The 23,357-nt window shown below is 32.3% G+C and overlaps 1 protein-coding gene across 1 annotated transcript; it reads right to left on the minus strand.

Annotated features, from left to right (window-relative positions):
• Positions 1-4,061: 4,061 nt before the first annotated feature.
• Positions 4,062-18,938, minus strand: LOC108329713 (transcription factor bHLH48). The gene is made up of 7 exons (XM_052872196.1): positions 18,108-18,938; positions 17,866-17,994; positions 17,665-17,730; positions 11,753-11,821; positions 11,302-11,373; positions 5,260-5,467; positions 4,062-4,479 (listed from the first exon to the last, which is right to left on the minus strand). Exons 1-7 carry the CDS (start codon positions 18,630-18,632, stop codon positions 4,442-4,444), a joined length of 1,107 nt encoding a protein of 368 aa, XP_052728156.1. The 5' UTR covers positions 18,633-18,938; the 3' UTR covers positions 4,062-4,441.
• Between the last annotated feature and the right edge of the window lie 4,419 nt (positions 18,939-23,357).

Raw genomic sequence — 23,357 nt, forward strand, 5'->3', positions numbered from 1 at the left:
ACGTCGGTTAATGCCATGTCCGACGTTTATAAAGACGTCGGACTTGTAGAGTCCGACATCCCATTAATGTCACCCATAAAGACGTCAGATAAGGATCTACCATTAAAAATCCAAAATAATAGACGTCTAAAGCTCTTTCTGCACTAGTGACAAGAAAAGAAAACAACACATCTTAAATGCTAGAACAAAAACTCTAAGTTAGAAAGAATAGGTATCCACACAATAAGTCTAATACCCCAAGAAGAAAAGAAGTAGACAATCTTCTTAAAGAAGTCTAACACACAAAAAATCATAGAAAGGTCAAATGAGGCTATTAGAACAATAAGACAAATAGAAACCTAAACAACAACTGGATTCAACATAAGAGAAATAGGATTAGGCCAACCTACGAAAACACTTACGATTTTATAAAACAGAAAAACAACTAAGTCAAAACACCCAAACACAATGCTAAATGACTATTAAGTCAAAAACGTCTAAGAGAGTTGAAGCTAAACACGTAAAGTTTATCATACCCAAAGGGTATTCTGTTTAACTCTCAGGAAGACGAAACAATGTCAAGACGATGTCATTAACAAAAGCACTCTAAAAGACTAAAACTTTAAAACATCAAAGAAAACACAAATAATGTTAAATACTATCTATATAAAGAGGCAAAATCTCAAGAAGAGTTTACTCAATCTAAACGATACCATGAGCTAAACTATTACTTCGTCCAACGATGAAGTCTTTACTCAACACTTGGTATCTTTGGAAGAAAAGCTTAAATTGTTATACGTTATCTCAACGGTAGGAAATTAAAAAACACTTTGTTGTTCTGAACAAGCATTAAATAACATTAAACGCTCAACATCCAAAAAGAAAACAACAAAAGTGATATCTCATGAATGGATTATACATCAAAACCCTAAACAAATCAGTAGTAGGTGTCAGTAACAAGAAAGACATTCGCGGAATGTTCTTGTCTTAAAGAATCGTGACACAATACCTGTGTCTAAACAAATCATGAAAACTAGTGCCGTCAAAATGGGTTGAAATCCGTGAGCCAACCCGGCTCACCACGGGTTTGAGCCGGGTTGGGTTGGAAAAAAATGCAAAATTTTTTATGCGAGCCAATTTTGACCCGGCTCACTAAGAACCTGTCTCACACGGGTTGAACCTGTGGTGGGTCGGGTTGACTCATCAAGCCACCTATTTTTTTAATTAAATTAAATTAACTAAATTAATTATTCAAATATTCAAATCCTATTTTTTTATTAAAATCAAATTAATTATTCAAAATGCACAACCTTTACTTAGTAATAGAGCCTTTCACACTGCTGTCTTTCCAAAAGTTCCCCTTTGTAAATAAAATCCTAAGATTATAGATTGGATAATATTATAGATAAAGATAAAGAAGAAGATGCTTCAAGAGAGCATAATATTGTGGATTTATCCATTCAGGACTCCAATTTAATGGATGAATAATATTATAGATTGGATAATTCAGGAATATATCATTTGTTTTATCTTGTTTTTAGACCTATCATGACAGTTTTATCGTGTGCTATATATTTTTGTTATATGTAGTTTTTTGGTCAAACAGTTGTGTATATGTCTCATTAAACTAAATTGACAAAATTTTGTGCTTGATAGCTTAGAATATATATAACAATATATTTCTTTTGTTTCATTTTCTTTTATATTAATTGGACAAATTATTACTCTTTCAATTTGATCGATTAAAGTAACATGTTATAAGAATTTGAGAAGAAGAGGGTGAAAAAAAGTTAAATAAGTGAGCCAATGAGCCAACCCGTTTAACCCACCAACCCGTGGTGCGTCGGGTCGGGTTCTAATTTTTTCGGCTTGTTAATAAATGAGCCGGGTTGGATTGGCTCACTAAGTGGCCAACCCGTGGTGGGTCGGGTCAGGTCGGGCTGGGTTACCCGTTTTGACAGCTCTAATGAAAACAACAAGTGAAACACCAACCAAGAAGGAGTCTCTTACAAACTAAACGATATCAACTTCATTCATAAACAAAACATTAAAAAACATAGAAAGCTTTTGAAAACATTAAAGCAAACAAGAAATAGGACATACATGTTGTACAAATTTATGTTCTATCTTATGCAGGACAATTGCTACAAACGTTCATCTACCTCATCTTATAAGAATCAAAATGAACGTTGGAAGAAAAAAGATAAAAGAATAACTGATAAGTTCATAAAAAGTCATGCCAAAGGAGAAATCAAATATGTTTTTTATAAAAGCTCTGAAAAGCACATATGCTCTAACAAAAGACTCCACCGGTAACAAACATCTACACCAATAGCTAGAAAAGAATAAATCTCAAGACAAGCTTCGTCAAACATTCATATTATCAAATCTCAAGACAAGCATCGTCATAACGATTATATCCTCAAGATGTATAAATAGAAGATAAGAAGAAGAAGACGATGAAGAGGAGGAAATAATGAAAGTGAGAATATACCATCATCAATTGAGCAATGAAATCTCTTTGTGCTATTAAAACAAAATTCCTCTAACCATGGAGAGTTAAGGAAACAATATCTTTGTCACCATTTTCAGACCAAAGATCATGACAAACTCATATATTTCTTGGGTATTGAAGTAACATAATCCAACGATGATATGGTTATATCTCAAAAGTAGTATGCATTGGATATTGTGACAACCAAACTCGTAATGGAATGATGAATAAAAAAAATTGATTTTAAGAATAGAGTCTTAAAGTCGCCATGATAATTTATTTTGAAAAAATTATGGAAAATATGCATGTACTTATTCTAGAAAATTATACGACCGTTAGTTAAGATACTTTTTTCTTAATTAGGATATATATTTTTCAAATTTTAGATTCACGTAATTTTTTTATTGCCTATGTTTAAAATGTTTATTTAATGAGAAAATAAGAAAAATGAAATATATCATTTTGGAAGCATGTATTTCCATGCTCTTTCACTCATGAAAGAGACGTAGTTTTCTTATCTAACTCAAGGATTAAAGAACATACTATTCTTTGAGATTAGGTTGTAACGTTTGTTCTCAAGGAAAAATGAAATGCATGAATATATATATATATATATATATATATATATATATATATATATATATATATATATATATATATATATATATATATATATATATATATAATTTATTTCTTTCTAAAACAAATGTTGCAACCTAAATTTAATCTACTTTTTTTCCATCACCTTTAATATATTATATAAAAGAATATTATAGAAATAAATAATTAATAACTGAAGTATATTAGACGAATAGTGAAGGAAATAACGTATAATATTTTAAAACATGGAAATTTATTTCGTCATGCAATATTAAACTACACTGATAAGGTTTTAAAACTTAAATCCGTATGGAAAAACACTAGTTTACAATTAAAAATACAGATTGATACCAAGTGAAATAAAAGAAAAGCAGCTATTTATTTTGCCTAGTGAAATCCACTTTGAACAATAATCATCCGAGAGAACAGTCCTGGCTTGTAATGATAGATCAAGGACAATTAGAAACAAACGCAATTAATAACAAAGTAAAACTGTAATAGGTGAGACAAAGTAACAAACAACCTATTCAAACAAAGTTGCATTTTCATAAAGTAATTGATAAAAACATAAGGTGTTATCATGGGACTTCAAAAAATAAATAGTATAGGTTCTCACAACTTAAGGACTACTCATTCCGTTAAAAGAGTGAACTCCTCCAACTAAAGAAAGGTATAGATTTTACTCTTATAAGAGGAAGATTACTCCTCTTCGATTAATATTACCCTATCAAAAAATATAGCTATAACAAGTGCTTTTGGAGGTACTTTTGTTTCAATATGAAATTGAACCTTATAATACTTCATAAACCCCGCCTATTTTGCAATTAAATACTTTAATGTCTCTCCTGTCAAATGAACAAAACAATGTCTCAACAGAATCGAGGGAGTCCGAATGTAAGACAACAATATAAATTGGCTGCACTGCTGCTGGAAACGACAATAAACAAGGGACTTAATACTTTCTGATTTGCATGGAAAAGAAAAAATGTAAAATAAAATATTGCATGTAATTCTGAATTAAATCCTCATAGCCATCATCTAAGTAGCATTTAATGAACCAAGCAACTCACTCCACTGATAGTTCAATAACAGTCCGTTCTATGATTTTACAATCATGAATCAATCACCTCATGGATTGAATAACCCCTATAGTTAGTATACATAGTAATAATATAATAGAAGAACATGCCAATTCATCTTCATTTCTGGGTAAAGAAAATCCAGTTTCCAACCCCCTCTGACAAATAGAAGACATGGGAATCCTGCTAAACGTTCAGACCGGTCAAATCACTGCTAACTGCGAATACTATATTTGATATATACACTAATTAATAAGCTAATAGCCACTGGTACGACTTCTGTACGCTTTCAGAGCTCCATCTTCAATTGATTTGAGTGCAGAGATGCTGTAACAGTTTCAATTTGAGCTTAAATACACACACAATTCTATGGTCGTGAAATTAGAAAAAAATAAAAACAACACTTATGAGTTAATGCTTTGAGTAAACCTAATGAATTCAAATTATATAAACTTTAATCATGCACCCAACTTCACTTTTGGGTAATAAATAAATACATTTTCATATCAACAAAAATGCCAAACAAATATATCCTTCAATGGGCAATAGATCACACCACCTCCGCGTGCACTTTATCTTTGGATATACACACTCAACAAGTATGCAAATAAATTCTTAATATAATAAATTATAAGGTAAATCGATACACCTTATAATTGAAATTTTCAACCAATCAAAACATACAAATTTCATGGCATCATTATCTCAACCATATAATTTGGAATATAAACTTCATAAATAGTATCATTTGGTGATTTAACAAACTGCAATGTGTAATTCCAAAAACAATTTATTTTCCATAAAACAATAATTGAAATCGGTTTTTAAATAAAACCATATGATAGCATGACCGAAGTTACCTTGCATGTATTCATACTAACAAAAAATACGTGCAGGGATAAATCCTTTCAAACATTAACTTTCATATAATAGCTTCAAGTTATCTATTACAACATATCATCATGCCTTTTAAACAATAGAGGCTAAACCATTCATTCCTATTTAGGAAGTCCATGGACAATAACAGCACGAACCGTGATGCACAAAATCATAATTTTTAATCATGGCTTTTGAGAATAAACAATAGAGGCTAAAATTCTGGTCTACCTGAATTCGCCGACGAGTCATAACTCAAAAGTGAGTTTTCCGGAGTGACGAAATTGTGGTTGACTTCTTCCCTCTCCCATAGCGGTTGGTGGAATGCATCGAATTGCCACTGTTGTTGGTAATGCTGCCGGTTGCCATTGACTGGGATTTCTGGCCACATGAGAGGTGTCATCATGCTAGGTATGTTACTATCCATTAGAGATGCCCCCTGTAAATTACAAAAGATATTTTAATTTTTATCAGTTCTCAGAGCATTATACTGCACCAAACCACACATGTCCAACTCTTCCTTCAGCTGAAGACATTCAAACAGCCATTTTCATTTCTATGAATCGAGCTAGCAAACCCTGACCCTGATTTGAGGATTAAGATGCAAAAGCTTTAACAAAAAAATATGCCAAAGAATTTGTAATTAATGACTAGGATGGATTAATCAAGTGTGATCATTTGTCTGACATGCACATTGCTGCTAAGTCCAATGTGACAGAAAAACAAGCTTCGTGTAAATAAACTTAATCACTTTTATGATATATTTAATGTAAACAAAACATTACAATTTATAGATTCTAATTTTCTTTTTTATCTCTAAGTCTTAAAATTCTCTTATGAAGACACAATTATTATCTATTAACCAATACATTAAATTATTGATTCTTGCAATCTAAAACAAACAAAGTTACTGAGCAATTACCTACCCATAAAATCTGTTAAATGATGTTTATCCTGATAAAACTCTCTAGTAAACTTAAATACTTTTTCATTCTTTCTTTTAATAAAGTTTTGTTGTAATTATTGAACAACAATGTAGACAATGACTTTGTAAACAAATATGCAATTTGATCTCGACTTCCCACGTGTACCATCTCCACATGGCCTTCCTTCAACTGTTCTTGGATAAATTTCATATCAATGTGTTTGTTCCTCTCATGATTAATCGAGCTTTTGTCAACTCAATAGCTGACTTGTTATCTACTTGAATTACAGTCTCACTTTCTTGTTTTTGTTCAATTTTTCTTAGAAGATTTCTAAGTCATACTTCATGAAAAACACTCAATGATGCCGCAACATACTCCGCTTTAAATGTAAACAATGTCACTATGGGTTGTTTCTTTGAGAGCGGGTTGTTTCTTTGAGAGCCAAGTAAACATCGTGTTGTTCATGAAGAATACATACCAGGATGTGCTTTTCTGATCATCTACATCTCCACACCAATCACTGTCTAAGTATCACTAGTTGATAGTTGTTCGACCTAGTGTAGTATAAACTGAGTGATACTTTTCCCTACACATACCTTAGTATCCTTTTCAGTGTTTTCCAATGTATGTAGCTCGTCTCCTCCATATATCGACTTACTATTTCAACACTTACACTTTGTTCACTTGAATGGATTTGGGGGAGAGTGATTGAATGGATTTGAGAGGATTTGAAGGTAAATTTTTTGTTGTTTATTTGAGTGGATTTGGAGGTAAGTGAGAGTGAATTTGGAAGTAAATTTTTTTAATCTGTCACATCAATCAAATCCTACACTAATTCTCACAAACTTTACTTCCAAATCCGCTCTCAGTTACCTTCAAATCCACTCAAATAAACAACAAAAAATTTACCTTCAAATCCTCTCAAATCTATTCAATCACTCTCCCCTAAATCCATTCAAGTGAACAAAGCCTTAGTAATAAGTTCGGCCTTGTACTTGTCAAGTAACAAAGACTTTCAACCAAACTTCGATACTTGTTGACATTTACTTGGTGTCCTTCATCGAACTTTGAGAGCTTTGTACCTAGTTCCATTGGGGTGAAAACTGAATTACAACTTGTCATCTTGAACTTGCTAAAGATTTCTTCGACATATCTCTCTTGAGACACAAAAATACATGTCTCAAGTTGTTGGACTTCCAATATGAGGAAGTACTTCATATGTCCTATGTCGGTCATTTCAAATTCTTTCTCCATAACACTTTCGAACTCCTTAATCACCTCTGCATTATTTCCCATGAAAATAAGATCATCAACATAAAGAGCAATGAACATCACATTAGCTTTGTGTTTCTTTATGTACAGGGCATGTTCGTACGAACATTGTTCATATCTATTCTTCTTAAAGTAAGTGTCAATGAGGTCATTCCATGCCCGAAGAGCTTGTTTTAGTCCATATAGTATCTTTTTCAATCTCAACATTCTTTTTCTTTTCCTATTCTCATATACCCAAGTGGTTGTTCAATATACACTTTTTCCTTCAAGAGTCCATTAAAAAATGTCGACTTCACATCCATCTAAAAGAACAACCATCTATGTTAAGCTGCTATCGAAATCAACAATAGAACCGTATCCATTCTTGTGATTGGTGCAAACACCTCGGCATAATCAACTCCTTCCTTCTATTTATAGCCCTTTGTAACAAGTTGGCCTTTGTATCGCCTTATCTCTCCGTGAGCATTCATCTTCTTCTTGAATACCCATTTCACACCTATGGGTTGAACTCCTTTTAGGAGATCACACAACTCTCATGTGTTGTGCTCTTTGCACCTATTTTCTCATCCATTGCAACTCGTCATTTCTCTTCTAGAATAGCCCCCTCAAAAGTTATGTTCTCTGAATCTACCAAAGGAAAAAGAATATGTACCTCTTCAGTAGACTCATACAGATTTTGCAAGGTCCGCATTCTAGGCCATTGTGGTTCATCCTCATCATCAATCTCTGGATTTGTTATAACTATTGGTATAGCAAGTGTCGCGCTAATACTTTCACTTACCTATTTGTCTGAGTTGTTTTATCTCCACTCACTAGCTTCATCAACTCGGACATCGCAACTTACTACCACTTTTTGATTTATTGGGTCAAATAGTTTTTAGGCTTTTGTCTTCTTATCATATCATATAAACGCATACTTCTTGCTCCTATCTTTTTGAGTTTCGATTTTTGCTGAGCTGGTAGTTGGTCATATGCTATACTGTTGAACACCTTGAGATCAGACACACTCGGCTTTTGTGCTCTCTAAACTTCTTGCAGTGTCTTTTCAATCAGCTTTGTTGTGGACACCTATTTTGCACATAAATTGCACACCTGTTTTGCACATAAATTGCACACTACACAACTTCTGCCCAAAACTCCTTTGGCATAAATTGAACAATCACTCGGGTATATGAGAATAGGAGAAGAAAAGAATAGTTCAATTTTTCGTCTCAACTCTACCATTGAGTATGGGGTTGTAAAAAATCTCCCTATGTCAAGCTCCTCGTGACAATACTTCATGAACTTAGTCGACGTGAACTATCCTCCCCTATTAGATCAAACAAACATAATGTGTTTACCCGTCTCTTTCTTAACCATCATTTTAAAGTTCTTAAACACCTCAAACACCTCAAACTTTTTCATCAAGAAGTATACCCACAATTTTCTAGAAAAATTGTCAACTGACAAAATAAAATATCTCTTATCACTAAATGATTCAAGGGTAATTGGTCCACACACATCAATATGTATCAGACTGAGCTGCTCTCTTGCTCGGAAACAATGTCTCGACAATTCTCGAAAACAATGTCCTCGAGTATTTGCCAAGTACACATTCTTCAATAAATTTACTTCTGAACTCCAAGCTTAGCAGTCCATTTACCATTCATTTCTTTACCATATTTGTCAGCCCATCAAAATGTAAGTGACTAAATCAGAAGTGTCACTTCATTGCCTAATTCTCCACATTAAATTTGAAGCATCACTCTCAAACAATCTTGAAATCTAGTTTGTACATTCGGTTTTTCATCATTTGTACTTGGACAATCAAACTTCCGAGTTTATCCTTCAACGGTAATACTCGATCTTTCATTAAAACTGAGTGACCATTCTCCATCAGTTGTCTCATGCTAAGAATATTGCTTTTGAGATCGGGTGCATAGTACACGTCTCAAATCTCCCCAACTCGGCCATCCTTCTATGAGTACCAAATTGTTTCTATGCTTTTTACTGCAACCTTTGAATCATCTCCAAAAGACACATGCCCAACATCAACTTTAGTAAGGTCTTTGAAAATATTGCTCACTTGACACATATGGTTGCTCACTCCTAGGTCAACATATCACACTAAGTTGATTGAATGGCTGAGTTGTATAGCCGAGTTTAACACCTCAATTGTTTTTTCAGAGATACTGATCAATTTGAGATCAGTCCCCAAGCTTTTTTGACATCATCAACACACCAGCCTCATTATCTTCGACTTCCTCTGTAAGAAAGTTGGTCAGTTCATCCCTCCTATTTTGAGATCAACATTATTTTAAGATCGGCACTCTTTTGCAAAGTGACCGACCTTGCCACAACTGTAACATTTGTCTGATTTACAATCATTTGCATTGTGGTCGTGCTCTCCACATTTGAAGCACCCAATGTTTAACGTACTTGATCGACCTCCTCTCCAACAACCTCATCATCTGTGTCAATTTTGTTGGGCAGATTGATTTCTCTCTTTCTCCTACCCTCATTTACCTCTGTCATTGTGACCATCTCTTCTACCTCCCCAGCTTCTTCCATTCTTCGAGTGTTCTGAGTGTAGCATGCCTTCTCCTCTTTAACTGTTACTCTTGATTGGAGTGCATGTTCAAGTGACTCCACCTTCTTCTTCCTCTTCCTGTGCTCATGCATCTCAAGAGACTCAGCAAGTTCTTCAACGTTAAGCGTCGATAGGTCCTTGGACTCCTCAATCGCACAAACCACATTTTCGAAGTTGTAGGTCAACAACCTTAGAATCTTCTCCACCACTCAGCTAGTGGAAACTGCCTTTCCATTTCTACCAAGTTGGTTCGCCATGGTTTCAACCCGAGTAATGTACTCAGCCATTGCCTCTGTCTCCTTCATTCTCATGCTCTTTAGCTCTCCTTTGAGTGTTTGAAGTCTCACCTGCTTCACATAGTCATCTTCCTTATATGTCTTTTCTAGAATGTCTCACGCTTCTTTTGAAGTTTTTTCACTTGCAATCTTCTCAAAGTCGGATTCGTCCATAGCTTGGTACAGGATTTACAAAGCTTCCTTGTACTTTCTATGTGATTTTTTCAACGCCTTCATCTGGGCATTAGGCCTGTTTGTGGTGTTTTCTAGTTTTAGTGACCATTTTCAACCTCCTCCCAATTTTCTTGGGAGCCAAGGAGAGCTTTTATCTTGAGGCTCCAATTGTCATAGTTGACCAGGATTTACAAAGCTTCCTTGTCCTTCATACACAATTTTTGCAAGGTAGTCATCTAGGTGTGGTGTCTTTTTGTTTTAGTGACCCTTTTTAACTTCCTCCCAATTTTCTTCGGAGCCAAGGAGAGCTTATAGTTTGAGACTTCAATTGTCATAGTTGAACGCCTTTGTCAACTTGGGTAGGGACACATTATTTGTAATACTAGTCATCTCTCACTCTCTTTTTTTTTCTCACTCAAGCTAACTAGCAAAACAAGCTTTATGTGAATAAACTTATTCACTTTTCTAATATATTTCCGGTAAACAAAACATTATAATTTATAGACTCTAATTTGCCTTTTCATCTCCAAGCCTTAAATTCTCCTATCAAGACACAACTATTGCCTATTAAGCAATACATTAAACTGTGACCCTTGCACTCTAAAACAAACAAAATTCCTAAGCAAATTAATTATCCATAAAATCTGCTAAATGACTCTCTCGTTTAAGTTTATCCTAACACAATGTTCATACTTTTTCCTAGATGCTCTGGCATGATGTCCAACAGATTAAATAACTGTCCACAAGCATCTCTTTCAGAGACCCACTGAGTATCATGCCAATTTTCATACAACTATTAATTAAGCAAAGATAATTGAACAGGATGATAACAACATTTCGAATTTTTGTCAAGCACGTTCCACCTACACGGTGCATAAAGCTTATGGCGTCAATGGCTACCGTGAAGGCAAAATAAAATGTTTCAGAATGAGAGGTCATGCATTATCCATCAAATAAACTAAATAAGTTACGTCTTCAGATTACTCCCCCATCAAAAATAAAAAGACTTTTTTTATTAAAGATAAAATTGAGTAGGCTGGATTAATTTATAACTCACGTCAGTAGCCAATAAGCTGTCAAGGCTGAAATCAATTCTTGGGTTAACTGCTGCCAGTTTCATTGATAAAATCTGCAACCAGAGCATAAATCAGTGAGAACAAATCATATTCATGAAAGTTAAACTACACAAAATATTATTCGAAGTACAAGAATATAATAACTTTTGAGCATGTTCAATGAACAAACAGATGAACAAATCTAGTAGTGTCATGCCTCAAGTTCACAATATGAGGGAATAATAGTAGGTAGACGACCCATAAGGAAATTTTTAAATAGATTACAAGCCATATACTCCAAAACAATAGGAGCATCACTGTTAATGCTTAATTCTTGGTTACAGTTACAGGAAACCAATGCTTAATTAGTTTAAAAAATCTCTAAACACGGTTGGTAATTGATTGGGAACAAAATAGATAATAATTAACAGTCACGCAATTTGAGAGTCTGACCTCCACTTGACGCTGTAGAGATTGCACATGATTGATGATTTCATCTAGAACCATTGCCGTTCCTGATATCTGCACAGGAAATCAACTAATGTGAGATATATTCCACCACATTAGCTATTTTGAGAATATTAACACAATCCAAATGCATTACAAAATTGTAGTGACTCTGTAATTATGTAGATCAAAATAAGCAAAAGAAATGTCTTATTTCTCACCACCAGAAAGTACAAAAAAATCACACCCTGTATAGAACAACAGCAGTTCATAAAACAGCAGATCATACTGATACATATTGTTTTTTCACATTACTGATGGTCTGAAAAGACAAAAGGAAGCTTGGAAAAGTTCTCTGTTAAAGATAATTAGCATTGTGTGACCTGTATATCAGATTTTGAGATTTAGCTTCCATATAAAACAAAAAAAATGGCTCACTTATGGATCAAACAAGTCGTAAGCATGTATGCAAGTCTGATGAAAAATGGTACTTAGAATTGGGCCAGAATGTGAGAATGTGTTTTCAGTTATAATTTGTACCGTATTATTCTTCCCCCACATTCCGAAATATTACAGACTAGAATGATGCATATAGTACTTCAATACCATCTAGATACATGATACGTTTTTTGCCTCATTTTGTTGACTACTCAAATTAAAACCAACCCCTAAATTTTAGATTTGAAAATTATAACAAAAATGGTGCTAAAATGCAAGTGCAATTTTGAATCGATGAGCGAAGAGAACTAGGCCCGTGATCGAAACTAGTTAAAACTAAAACTAAATGAAGCTAACTCACCAAGCAAAGAGAAAAATAAAGAAAGAAAATTATAGATTAAAGCTTTAATAACCGTGATCCACGGGCCCAACTATTCTTTCCTCAGATAGTGGGATGCGCGTACGCTGTCTGCTATAGCCTCGTACGACGGTTCTGAACCGGTTTCAAAACTACACACGGGGATTTTATACGACCAGGCTGGCCTTTTTATGAATAGATGGGAATAACCCTTAGAATATTTCATTATGAATGAAATATTACCGCGTTTATTTGTACAACATAAAAACGGAGAAAAGGGTTTATTTTCATTAGTTCTTCTAATACCACGATTATTCTAATGCCATGAAAAAATAAAATTGTTTGTTTGAATTTTGAATATATTACATATTTTAGTTTGATAAATCTTGTTTTTTTTTGTTGTTGCATGCTTTTAACCTGTCAATATCACGAAGACAGCAATTCACACATAAATATGTAAATATGATTTCATTAACTGTATATTAGAAGTGTATGATTTTGATATAAGAAATTTGCTCAAGCAGACATTAATATGATCGTACAAATGACCCCATGCAGTTAGGTGAATGGTCTGCTTGTTGGCAGCTGGACTCCAAAAGTACGCATTCTTTTCTCGCCCATTCTCTTCATTTCACAAATGATGGATTCCAAACTCGTAAAGATACCATACCATCACCGTCAAAAAATGGACTACATATTAAATACTTCACTTGTCAAAGGGACCCAGGAGAGCTATGCATACTAGTTAGAAGTTCAAGTAGAACTACCCCTGCCCCCTCTTCCCTGTCTCTTCCGCCCCCACAAGGTCACCATTCTGTCTCTAAAATAAGACAGATGGCTTAAGAAAGGAGCGAAAGGGGACTACCACATTGTCGTGTATATCCCATGACTTGTTTATGTATACATATATCGTCCTATCTATAAACAACAACGATCTTGTCACTAACAAAATTACCACTGCATTATATGTACATGTCAATTGTTTAGAAGAACTGATTTTGTTTTCTGCCTTTTGCTAAGTTCTTTTGTTTTTAACTTTTAAGTCAAACTTAACTCACCTGTTTAATAAAAGTGTCCCCGAGCTCTTCTGCCTGCCCATCTATGCTAGGTGGAGCTTAGATGACAGGCGGGATTCTTAAGATCACAGTTGTACTTTGGTAAAATTTATTATGAATTGGGCTAACTTTGTTCAACATCTGTGATTCCGTAAGGTGCAATAAATAACAAGTCATTATGAAGATATTTAGTCAGCCCTTGACGATCCTCAGCTGTAATTTGTGATTGCCTAGTTTCAATATTTGATACTTTGTCGTAGAGAATCATGCACATCATCGCATTGACTCAAAGGAATCACAGACACCAGAGTACACCGGAATATTCTCAGCCTATACCGAATTGCTTGGCATAACTTCAGAATATTTCAGTATTTGAGTTTCTAGTAGGATCTTATTTTGCCAATGCAAGCAACGGACATAATTTCTATCCCATAACCTCTAACGTAAAACACAAACTTCATCACGAAAATGGAAATTTAAACGGCTAGTGGTGTGTTTTTTATTGGATTGGAAAACAATAATTGAGTACATTCGAAAATTAGCTTTTTCCACTTCGACTCAAACTATCGTCCACGACCTAAAATCATGTTAAAAAACAACTCGATCATGATTTTAACAAACGTCTTATTTGTGGATAAAACTCAATTGCAGCCTACAAGCCAGAAAGCAGGCTATACATACGTTGATTGTCAGATTTGGGGGTGGGGGAATCAATTGAGATTGGGTTGATCATTTTGACAATTTTCCATAAGATATAGATTGCACCTATTCAAAAGGTAATTTTTATCAAATATAAATTGTAAAACATAAAAAGAGTGAAGTATCAGATAATATGATTCTAAGTTTTTTTAAATTATATTTTAAAAAGTTGAAATAAACTTCAAAATTAAAAAAGATTAAAATTAGTTTGCGGTGAGTTAGATAGAGTTCAACTTCTTACAAAAAAAAAAACTATCTTACCAAAAAAAGGATAGAGTTCAACTAGTAGTAACCTGATAACTTACGCAAGTAGATTGGATTTAAAAGAATCCAGCCCAGTGTAACTTGTTGAACTAACAAAATTCAACCTTGTTCAATTAGATCAAATTAGAAAACTTTGGGTTGGATTATTTAGCCTAGTTAGTCCAACCCACGTGCATCCGTACGAACGCATGTTGTAATTGCCAATAGTTTAGAAGACACAACTTACTTTTATTTTTCAAAAACCTACTGAGAATATGATTAAATGTCAAATAACATGCAATAAAGAAAAAGTAAGAAAAGTAAATGTTGATGTTCAATAAGAGCTCACAATGTTACCCTTAAATGTTAGGAAAATTATTTTCCCCATGAAATTAGTGTTATAGAGATATGGTTGTTAATATTAGAAAAATTGTTTTCTTATTAAGATTAGAGGTCTTATATAAGACAGTTCTTAATTTTAAGACTATCAGCATATTCTAATAATATTTAGTTAAGACCTAAAACCTACATCTTAATTAAATTTTAAGACATTGTTCAGAGATCTACATCGAAAATGCACTGACTAAGAAATTAGCTACAGTTGTTACCTTGAGCTTGGGTATGAAAACCCATGCTCTATTTCCTATTTAAACTCTACTAGTTATCACCCAAGAAGAATTCTACCATTTTTATTCCTTCCTTTTCTCTTTCATTTTCCTTTATTCAACTGGTAGTGGCCCATGCTGTAGTAAATCAATGCATTCATTTATTTATTTTTCTTCCTTTTTCCTATGTAGCTCACTTTGACATAGACTGAGATCCATGCCCAATTCTTGGATGCTGACTCACCACTCCCTGAAAACTCCTATAGGTTTAGTTTACTTTACTAATTCTATGATCAAATTAACGTACTTATTAGACTATTTTTTCATAAATTTCTAACAAAGATTAAAAATGATTTTTTAAATTATTATTTTTAAGTATATAACACTCTAATGATTGCCAGTTTTGGGACCTTCACTACACCACGTGACAGCACTTTGTGAAAAACACAAGTGGTGTTTTGTAAGAAGCCATCATCTGGGAGTCAAGTCTTTTCTTATGTACTGGTTAAGCTTTTGTTTTTCTTTCCATGCATATCATATTTTTTTAAGACATCTAACCTCAAAAGGTAGTGCATTAATTGTATGAAAAAAAAGGCTATGCCTTTAACTGAGAGACAATACGTGTCCCGTTATCCAATCAAGCGTGGTCTTGTAAAGACGGCCCAACTTCACGTGGCTTATACATGATTACACATGAAGTTGTGCATTAAGAGTTGTCCACTTAGGCTGTTCAGTGAAACAGGGAAAATACATAAAAGAAAAAAAATAACAGTACAAGAAAAAGAAAGATAAATCCACAAAAGAGAACCTAAATTAAAAAAAAATTAAAATTATTAATTGAATTGTTAAATTTAAAAAAAAGTGAATTATTTTACTTATTTAAATAATTGGAAGTGTAACTAAAAGTAAATAAATAATTTATGTAACAATTTTTTAATATTAACAAAAAATAATATTTTAGTAAGTTATTCAGTTTATTAGCATAAAATTGGGTGAAAACGAGGAGAGGTTTTTACTTAACAACATCTAAGACTTCTTTATCTATGAATTATCCATCATTTTTTTCTGGGTTCAAGTCAAGGTAAGCAGGGCTACGCTTTATTTGGTTGAATGGCACCATAATGTATCATAGAGCTTGTCTTATCTCAGCTTTAACGTTTTTCTCTGTCAAGACTCAAAACATGGGCCAGAATAAGCAAGCTGACTTACAAGAAGGTTCCTTCCAATTCTTTTAAAAAAGACCCAAATTTATTAAAAAAAAATCTAATTAGTTATTTCTGAAAGTAACCAATTTAAAAGGTTTCTTCTACTTACCCTCAGGCTAGTGTCTTATCATAGAAGATAGTAACAACTAGTTTGAACCATCTAATATAATAGAATAAAATATTATAATATGATAAAATAAAACTATAATATAATTAAAATAGAATGGTTTATAATAATATATCATTGTTTGGTGTAGAGAAGATAACAAGTTAAATAATTAAAAATATAATATATATTGTTTAAATATAAATTTTCTATTAAATTATATATAGTTGTCTTAAAATTGATTTTTAATTTAAATTGTTAACAAATTATAAAAATGCATTTTGAAATAAATACTAATTTATATAACTAATGCTTATATTATAAAAAAATTATATGATATTTAAACAATTTATATTTAATTTTAATATTCTGATAGATAATATAATTTAAATATAAATGTCACAACAATTATATATATTTGTATATAAATACACATATGATATCATGTTAAATAAAAAAAAAAACTATGATATACGTAATATGATATAAATTGATATTGACAAAGTTGTAGAAACTTTTATTTTATTTATATAGTTAAACTTTAAACAATTACAAAAATTATATAAATGAATATTTTCTTTAAAAAACATATGAATGATAAAAGACTACTTTTTATGTTTTAATTATTATAATAATATATATTTACGTACAACTATTTGTAGAATGAAGAAGAGAGAAGAATTATTACATTGAACCTAATCCCACTTTCCGAGATAGGAACACAATGATAAGATAATGTTATCTTATCCCATCAGTGTTATAGACAACACCTACCTTACAAGATAATTATAATGTCATATATTGTCAATGGTAAAAGCCAAAAAGTTCAAAGTATGGAACTACTAAACTAAGCTTTGAGAAAAATTGTAAGCACTCACCGGAAAGAAACCCATAAAAGGCAAAAGCAAAAGAAAGGTTGAAATTACATAAATACCACTTTTGACAATCGATGTGCCAGCAAGCACTTCTCTTGGTATAAAATCAATCACTTTTCGTAAGGGATTGAAAAGATGACAATGACAAAAAAAACGTTGTTAAAGCTCCTAATATAATTGCACTTTTGGGAGACAATTTAGAGGGAAAAGGATGGCATAATCCCAAAGAAAGATGAACAAAGCCCGATTAATTAATTAATCCGAAAAACTAAAGGGTTTAAGGTTTTAAGATTAAGACAAGAAAGAAAAAGAAAGCAAAGAAAAAGAAACCAACCTTGTCGCAGCCTGGGACCAGCTCTTGTAAAAGCTTCATGCGAGCATTGATCTTCTCTCTCCTAGCCTACAACAACAGAAAGAAACTCAGTAATGTTATATCACAACAAAATAATTGAAAATAAAAAAGTCGGTAAAATTATAAAATACGCTAAAGTGATCAAAATTAAACAAATTAATTAGTGATTAGTCAAGTCTTTACCCTTTCTGCCAAGCTATGGCTATCTGTGGCTTGACCTCGACGAACTCGAACGTGGACATAGGGAAGCTTCTCACTGTCAACGGAGGTCTCATCAGCGACGCTCTTACTCTTCTTCAAGGATCCTCTAACCTGAATTCCACAAAATCATGTACTATTTTATGTTTTGACCGTTCAATTATACTGTAAACAGGAACCCTAATTATCCAATTTATTGCAATTAGGAAGGTTAACATCAAAGTTACCGTTACTTTCTTCTCTCGCTCCTTTCTCTTCGCGGTCGTCTTCTTGTTCTTGTTCTCAACAACAGGATCCGAAACACACCCTTGCGTGGAGCACGGGTTCGAATCAGTCTCTTGCGGCTCGTTCTTCACCCTATCCAAATTCGAACCTGACCCGGCCCGAAGCAGACATGCCTCCCCCGGCGACGTTGAGTTTTCACCAGCAAACACGGAAAACTTGGCTGCGCGTTCAATTAAAGCGGCGTTGGAAGGAAAGGTCAAATTGCCACCGAAAGAGTTGAGCAAATAGGGTTTGTGATTAGTGCTGACGTGGCAATTAGGTGGCTTCCGAGCTCCATCAGAGTTGGGTGAGTGAAGGAGCTCCACCGCCTGGGTTGGCGGAAGCTCAAGTAGAGCAGTGAATGAGCTGGCATTTTCCGGCGCCGGTGCCGGCGCCATGATTCCCTGAATTTCTTCGTTGAATTGAATTGACTCAAGTGTAGCGCCTTCGTGCACGGATCCGCGTAATCCTACCGGAGCTTGCTCCATTGAGGGAACAAAACGCAGAGTAGAAGATCCAATTGAAGTGGATTCCCTTTGAATTGTGTTAATTATGCGAGTTCTGAACTGTACCAGTGATAAAGCAGACAGTGGAAATTGGAGGAAATGAGGAATGAAGAATGTGCGTGAATGAGATAGTAGTTGAAGAAGCAGTCCTTCAATGGGGATCAGTCAATTTCTCTCTCTCTATCTTTTTCTCTCCGGTTCTGTGATTCTGTCTCTTGGATTGCTTCTCAGCCATTTGAAGTCTGCGAAAGCAACATTGCTACGCTACGGTTACTCTACTACTGTTGAGTACGCGTACGGTTCTAGCCATACAGTTTCGTTGAGGTAAGGTTAAAGGGAAAGTTGGGGACCACGACCCTTTTGAGGGGCCCATGCTCTGGGAATATTATTTATTTATTTATTTCATAAATTTCATAAATATTGTTTTCAGTTCAAAAGACCTCCTTCTATTTCCACCGTCGATTCAGTTTCATTCTTTTTTTACTCATAATTTGTTTTCTCTTTTCTACTATTACGGAGATTCGATGTGCTTGTGGGTGACAAGAATCCCGTTGAAGCATTCCCTATCATAATCAATTTGTTGGAGTAGCCTTGTTATGAGATAATAAGGTCCTGATTAGAATTGCAAGTGTCATTATAAAGCGATTTGGCTATATTTAGGTCATTGAAAGCACTTCTAAATTCATTATCTCTTTCTGGAAATTCTCATCTTGCCTAATCTGTTTATTCAATTATTTATTACTGCCTCCATAACGTGCTTCACATCACGACACACTTCGCGCTAATCAAAAGTTTTCTTTTGTTTTTAATTTATGGATTTAATCATATTTTATTTTAATCTTAGGTGTGTTTCTAGACATTCAAACAAACAAAAAGTAATATCGCAGACATTAGAGTTTTTATTTTTTAATTTTTTATAAGAAACACACTACACAAATATAATATTTTTAATATGTTTTAGTATAACGTGATATATAGGTTTAATTCTTTCACCTTCATCTCTGTGAGAGCACCTTTAGTAAATGTGTGTGTATAATTTCAAAGAATGTGAAGAACCAACCAACCTAAATGTATGTACATTAGAAAGAAAAAAACTTAACTTAAAACATATGAAAGAAAAAAAAAATCTATCTTATGTGAGTGCAGAAAAAATAGGAATCTTAAGATGAAAGTATGGTCATATAAGAAATGACAAAATACAAAATGATTGTATACAAGGAAATGCATTTGAAGCACCAATTGAGAAAAAGATGACAAAAATCAACTAAGAAGATTTAAAGTACATAATATTCTTGAAATTTCAGGTCTCTAGTTATGATAAATGATAAGCATAAAAAAAAGTTTATTAGCTTGTTATAAAGGTTTAGGGTTAAGAGTATGAATATGAGTTCTTCTATTATTCAACTAATTAATATATTGTTAAGAGTGTAAGTGTATGACTATTCTTAGTATGTTTAAAACCATAGTTAATGACATTTATTAGTAATCTAATTAAGAAACAAACTAATTAGAGGAAAATAATTCTTAACACATTTACTGAAGAAGAACATAATTAGTTAGGCTTTAGGTTAAAGGTTTTCTTATAAATATTACTTGATATACACTTCTTTATTATTATGTATTTTTTAAGGGTTATGTTCTTTTAATTTGTGGTGATTAATTAAATGTATTAAACATTATGATAATATTAGAATTTTTGTCATCCAACTTTGAATTTATTCATCATGTATTATTTGGAAATTTTATGGCATTAATGTTATTAACAAAATTATTAAAACTTATAGTTTTAATTATTAAAAAATATTTTTGCTATGGAACAAAGATCATGTGGGATTACTGGTTTTTATCATAGTTTTGTCACGCAATTTTACTTCAAAATTTCATTGCATATATAAAGATAATGAGTATTAGAAAAATTATTTTTTACATTCGTTATTTTTAATATTTTATATTGTTGTAAAATTGATGTAGATGTTAATGATGTAAAAGGTACAGCTTTGTATTTTTATATAGGCATATAACAATAGATTAAAATATGATTTGATATATTTTTCACATCATAACATATACAAAAAAGTATTCATAATATATCAGATTTGCCTATTATTAATGTTGTATGAGTTGTTTTTTCAAGTTGATTTTGTTTCAGGTGTTTTATACTGGCTTAACAACAAATAATGTAGTATTAGATTTTTTCAGTAGATTTTATTTTAGGTGTTTTCACTTGTAATGACAAAAACAATAAATCAAACAAGGTACTAGATATATATTTAGATAAAACCAAGTTCAATATTTAGTCAAGACCTTAAATACTAAATATTAATAAAATTCTACTTATAGTTCATCAACACCAAAATCTAAAGAATAAAATAAAACTAAATATCAATCATATACTGCTAATAAAAAAATGAAAATAGCACTTTTAACACACTCATTTTACAAGTTTTTTTAATGAGAGAGTGAAGAATAATGTGTGTAAAAATGTGTTAAAATAATTTTTTTTCAATAAAAGAACTAAAGACTATATATAATCCTAAAATCAAACCATAATAACTCCTAACATGTGATATCTAATAAATATTTCTTCTATTCATTATGATCAATTGTCTTGTATCCAGTGACTTGTCATAAAATAAATGTTGCAATACATATTTTATATATTGATTTTATCTTAAAATAGCATGTTTGAATTCAAAAATTATTATATTATTTATTCCCATGAATCCTAGATAATGGGTGATGTAATAACTTTAATTGAAACTTACTTATTGCTTGTTGTACTAATTTATCAAATTCAATTAACTTAAATGAACATTATCCTTTTAAACCAACTCTTCATTTCATTGCTCTTGTCATTCCCTAAAATAAAATTATAAGAAGTCGTATAAATAATAGCTACATGAATAGTAGTGGCCTTTAATTGAAATTGTGATATAAAGCAAAAATAGCATATAACGTCACATGTTTAACGTCCAATCAGTGAATAGTCAAGGTTAAAAATAATTAATAACATTTTTATAAATAAATGCAATTGTAGAACGTCGAAGCCCCAACCAATTTGACGTTCTATGGTAATTATTTAAAGGAGCGTATCATTCTCTTTCTTTTCTTCTTTTAAACCATCAATAGTACGTCAGAATCCTGCAGGGGTTCAACGTGAAATTTGTCAGTCATAATTTTTTTTTTCTTTTTTCTTTTAAACAACAAATAATACGTCGAATTCTGTAAGGGCTTCGACGTATTATTTGTCAGTCAGAAGCCAAAAGGTAACCTCTTTTTAATTCTTTTTTTCTTTTTTCTTTTAAACCACATATAATACGTCGAATTTTGTAGGAGCTTCGATGTATTATTGTCAGCCAAAAGTTTCCCCTTTTTAATTTGAGCGGGAGATTGAAAATTCATTCACTTTATCTTAGCGCACAAGACTCTTTTCTCTTCTCAAACTTTTCTCGAACGAAGTTTTATGACCATCACATGTAATCTTTCTTTCATTTGATACAAATGCATGTTAATTAACTACTTTATGTATAATTTTTGTTTGTTTTGACCGATTATTTTTATGTTTTTGTCCTTCATAGGCGCATTTTGCTTTCTCTCTCACTAGTGGAAACACTTTATTCCGACGAAACCACCTTTTGAAGGTTAGTTTTCGTTTTGATTTTAAAGAACTTATTTGTTGAACTTGTTTGTTGTTGTTTTTTGTTGAACTTGTTTGTTGTTGTTATTTGGTTGAACTTGTTTGTTGTTGTTGTTTGATTGAACTTGTTTGTTGTTGTTGTTTGATTGAACTTGTTTGTTGTTTGTTATTGTTGTTTGTTATTGTTGTTTGTTATTGTTGTTTGTTATTGTTGTTTGTTGTTGATACTATATTACACGAATGTTTTATAAAATACCAAAATCTAAAATTTGTTGTTTTCTGTTTTCCAGGTCTCGTTGAGTTGTAAAAAAACATTACAATTAATTAAAAAAAATTGCTTAACGTCGAATATTAAAAAAATTCGATGTCAATTTGATTAACGTCAAATTTTTTAAATTCGACGTAAATTTAACATCTCCCGATATGACATCGATCTCGAATTCGACGTGAAAGACAAAAAAAATAACGACGTTATATGAAATTTTTGTACTAATTATAATATCCAATATTATCTACTTAACCTTGTAATAACTAAATGATCGTTTAATTGTATTACAAAGATTAGAAAAAATATAATTCAACATTTCTTCTTCTTTTTTTCTCTACCTCTTAACAAATAAAAAAAGGGTAAATGATATCGGGTGGTCCTTGAGAATCCTAATTGACCTATAAAGTTATGATGGCTAACATGAACAAAGTAGGAAGGAAGTGTAGCCCATAGAAATGTTAGGGAGTAAAAGAAAAATATAATGAAAGGAGAAAAAGTGTATATCATACTTTTGAGAGATGAAAAAACAAAAAGTCAAAAATGATTTTGTTTTATAACATGTAATAAAAAGAAAATACATTTTTATATAAACTTTGACACACCTCTAAGATAAGGCCTAAGAGCACTTATTAAAAAACTACTTAAAATACCGTTTCATTTTTTAACTCAAAATATATTCTGAATAATATGATATTCTTACAAAATATTTAAAACACTCACATAAGTTATTACAATATTAGATAAGTTAGAATAAGTTGTTGATAACTTCGACAAAAAGGCCTTAGAATAGGATTATTACTTT

Source organism: Vigna angularis, chromosome 2, assembly GCF_016808095.1.
Source record: "Vigna angularis cultivar LongXiaoDou No.4 chromosome 2, ASM1680809v1, whole genome shotgun sequence".
Classification (NCBI taxonomy): Eukaryota; Viridiplantae; Streptophyta; class Magnoliopsida; order Fabales; family Fabaceae; genus Vigna; species Vigna angularis.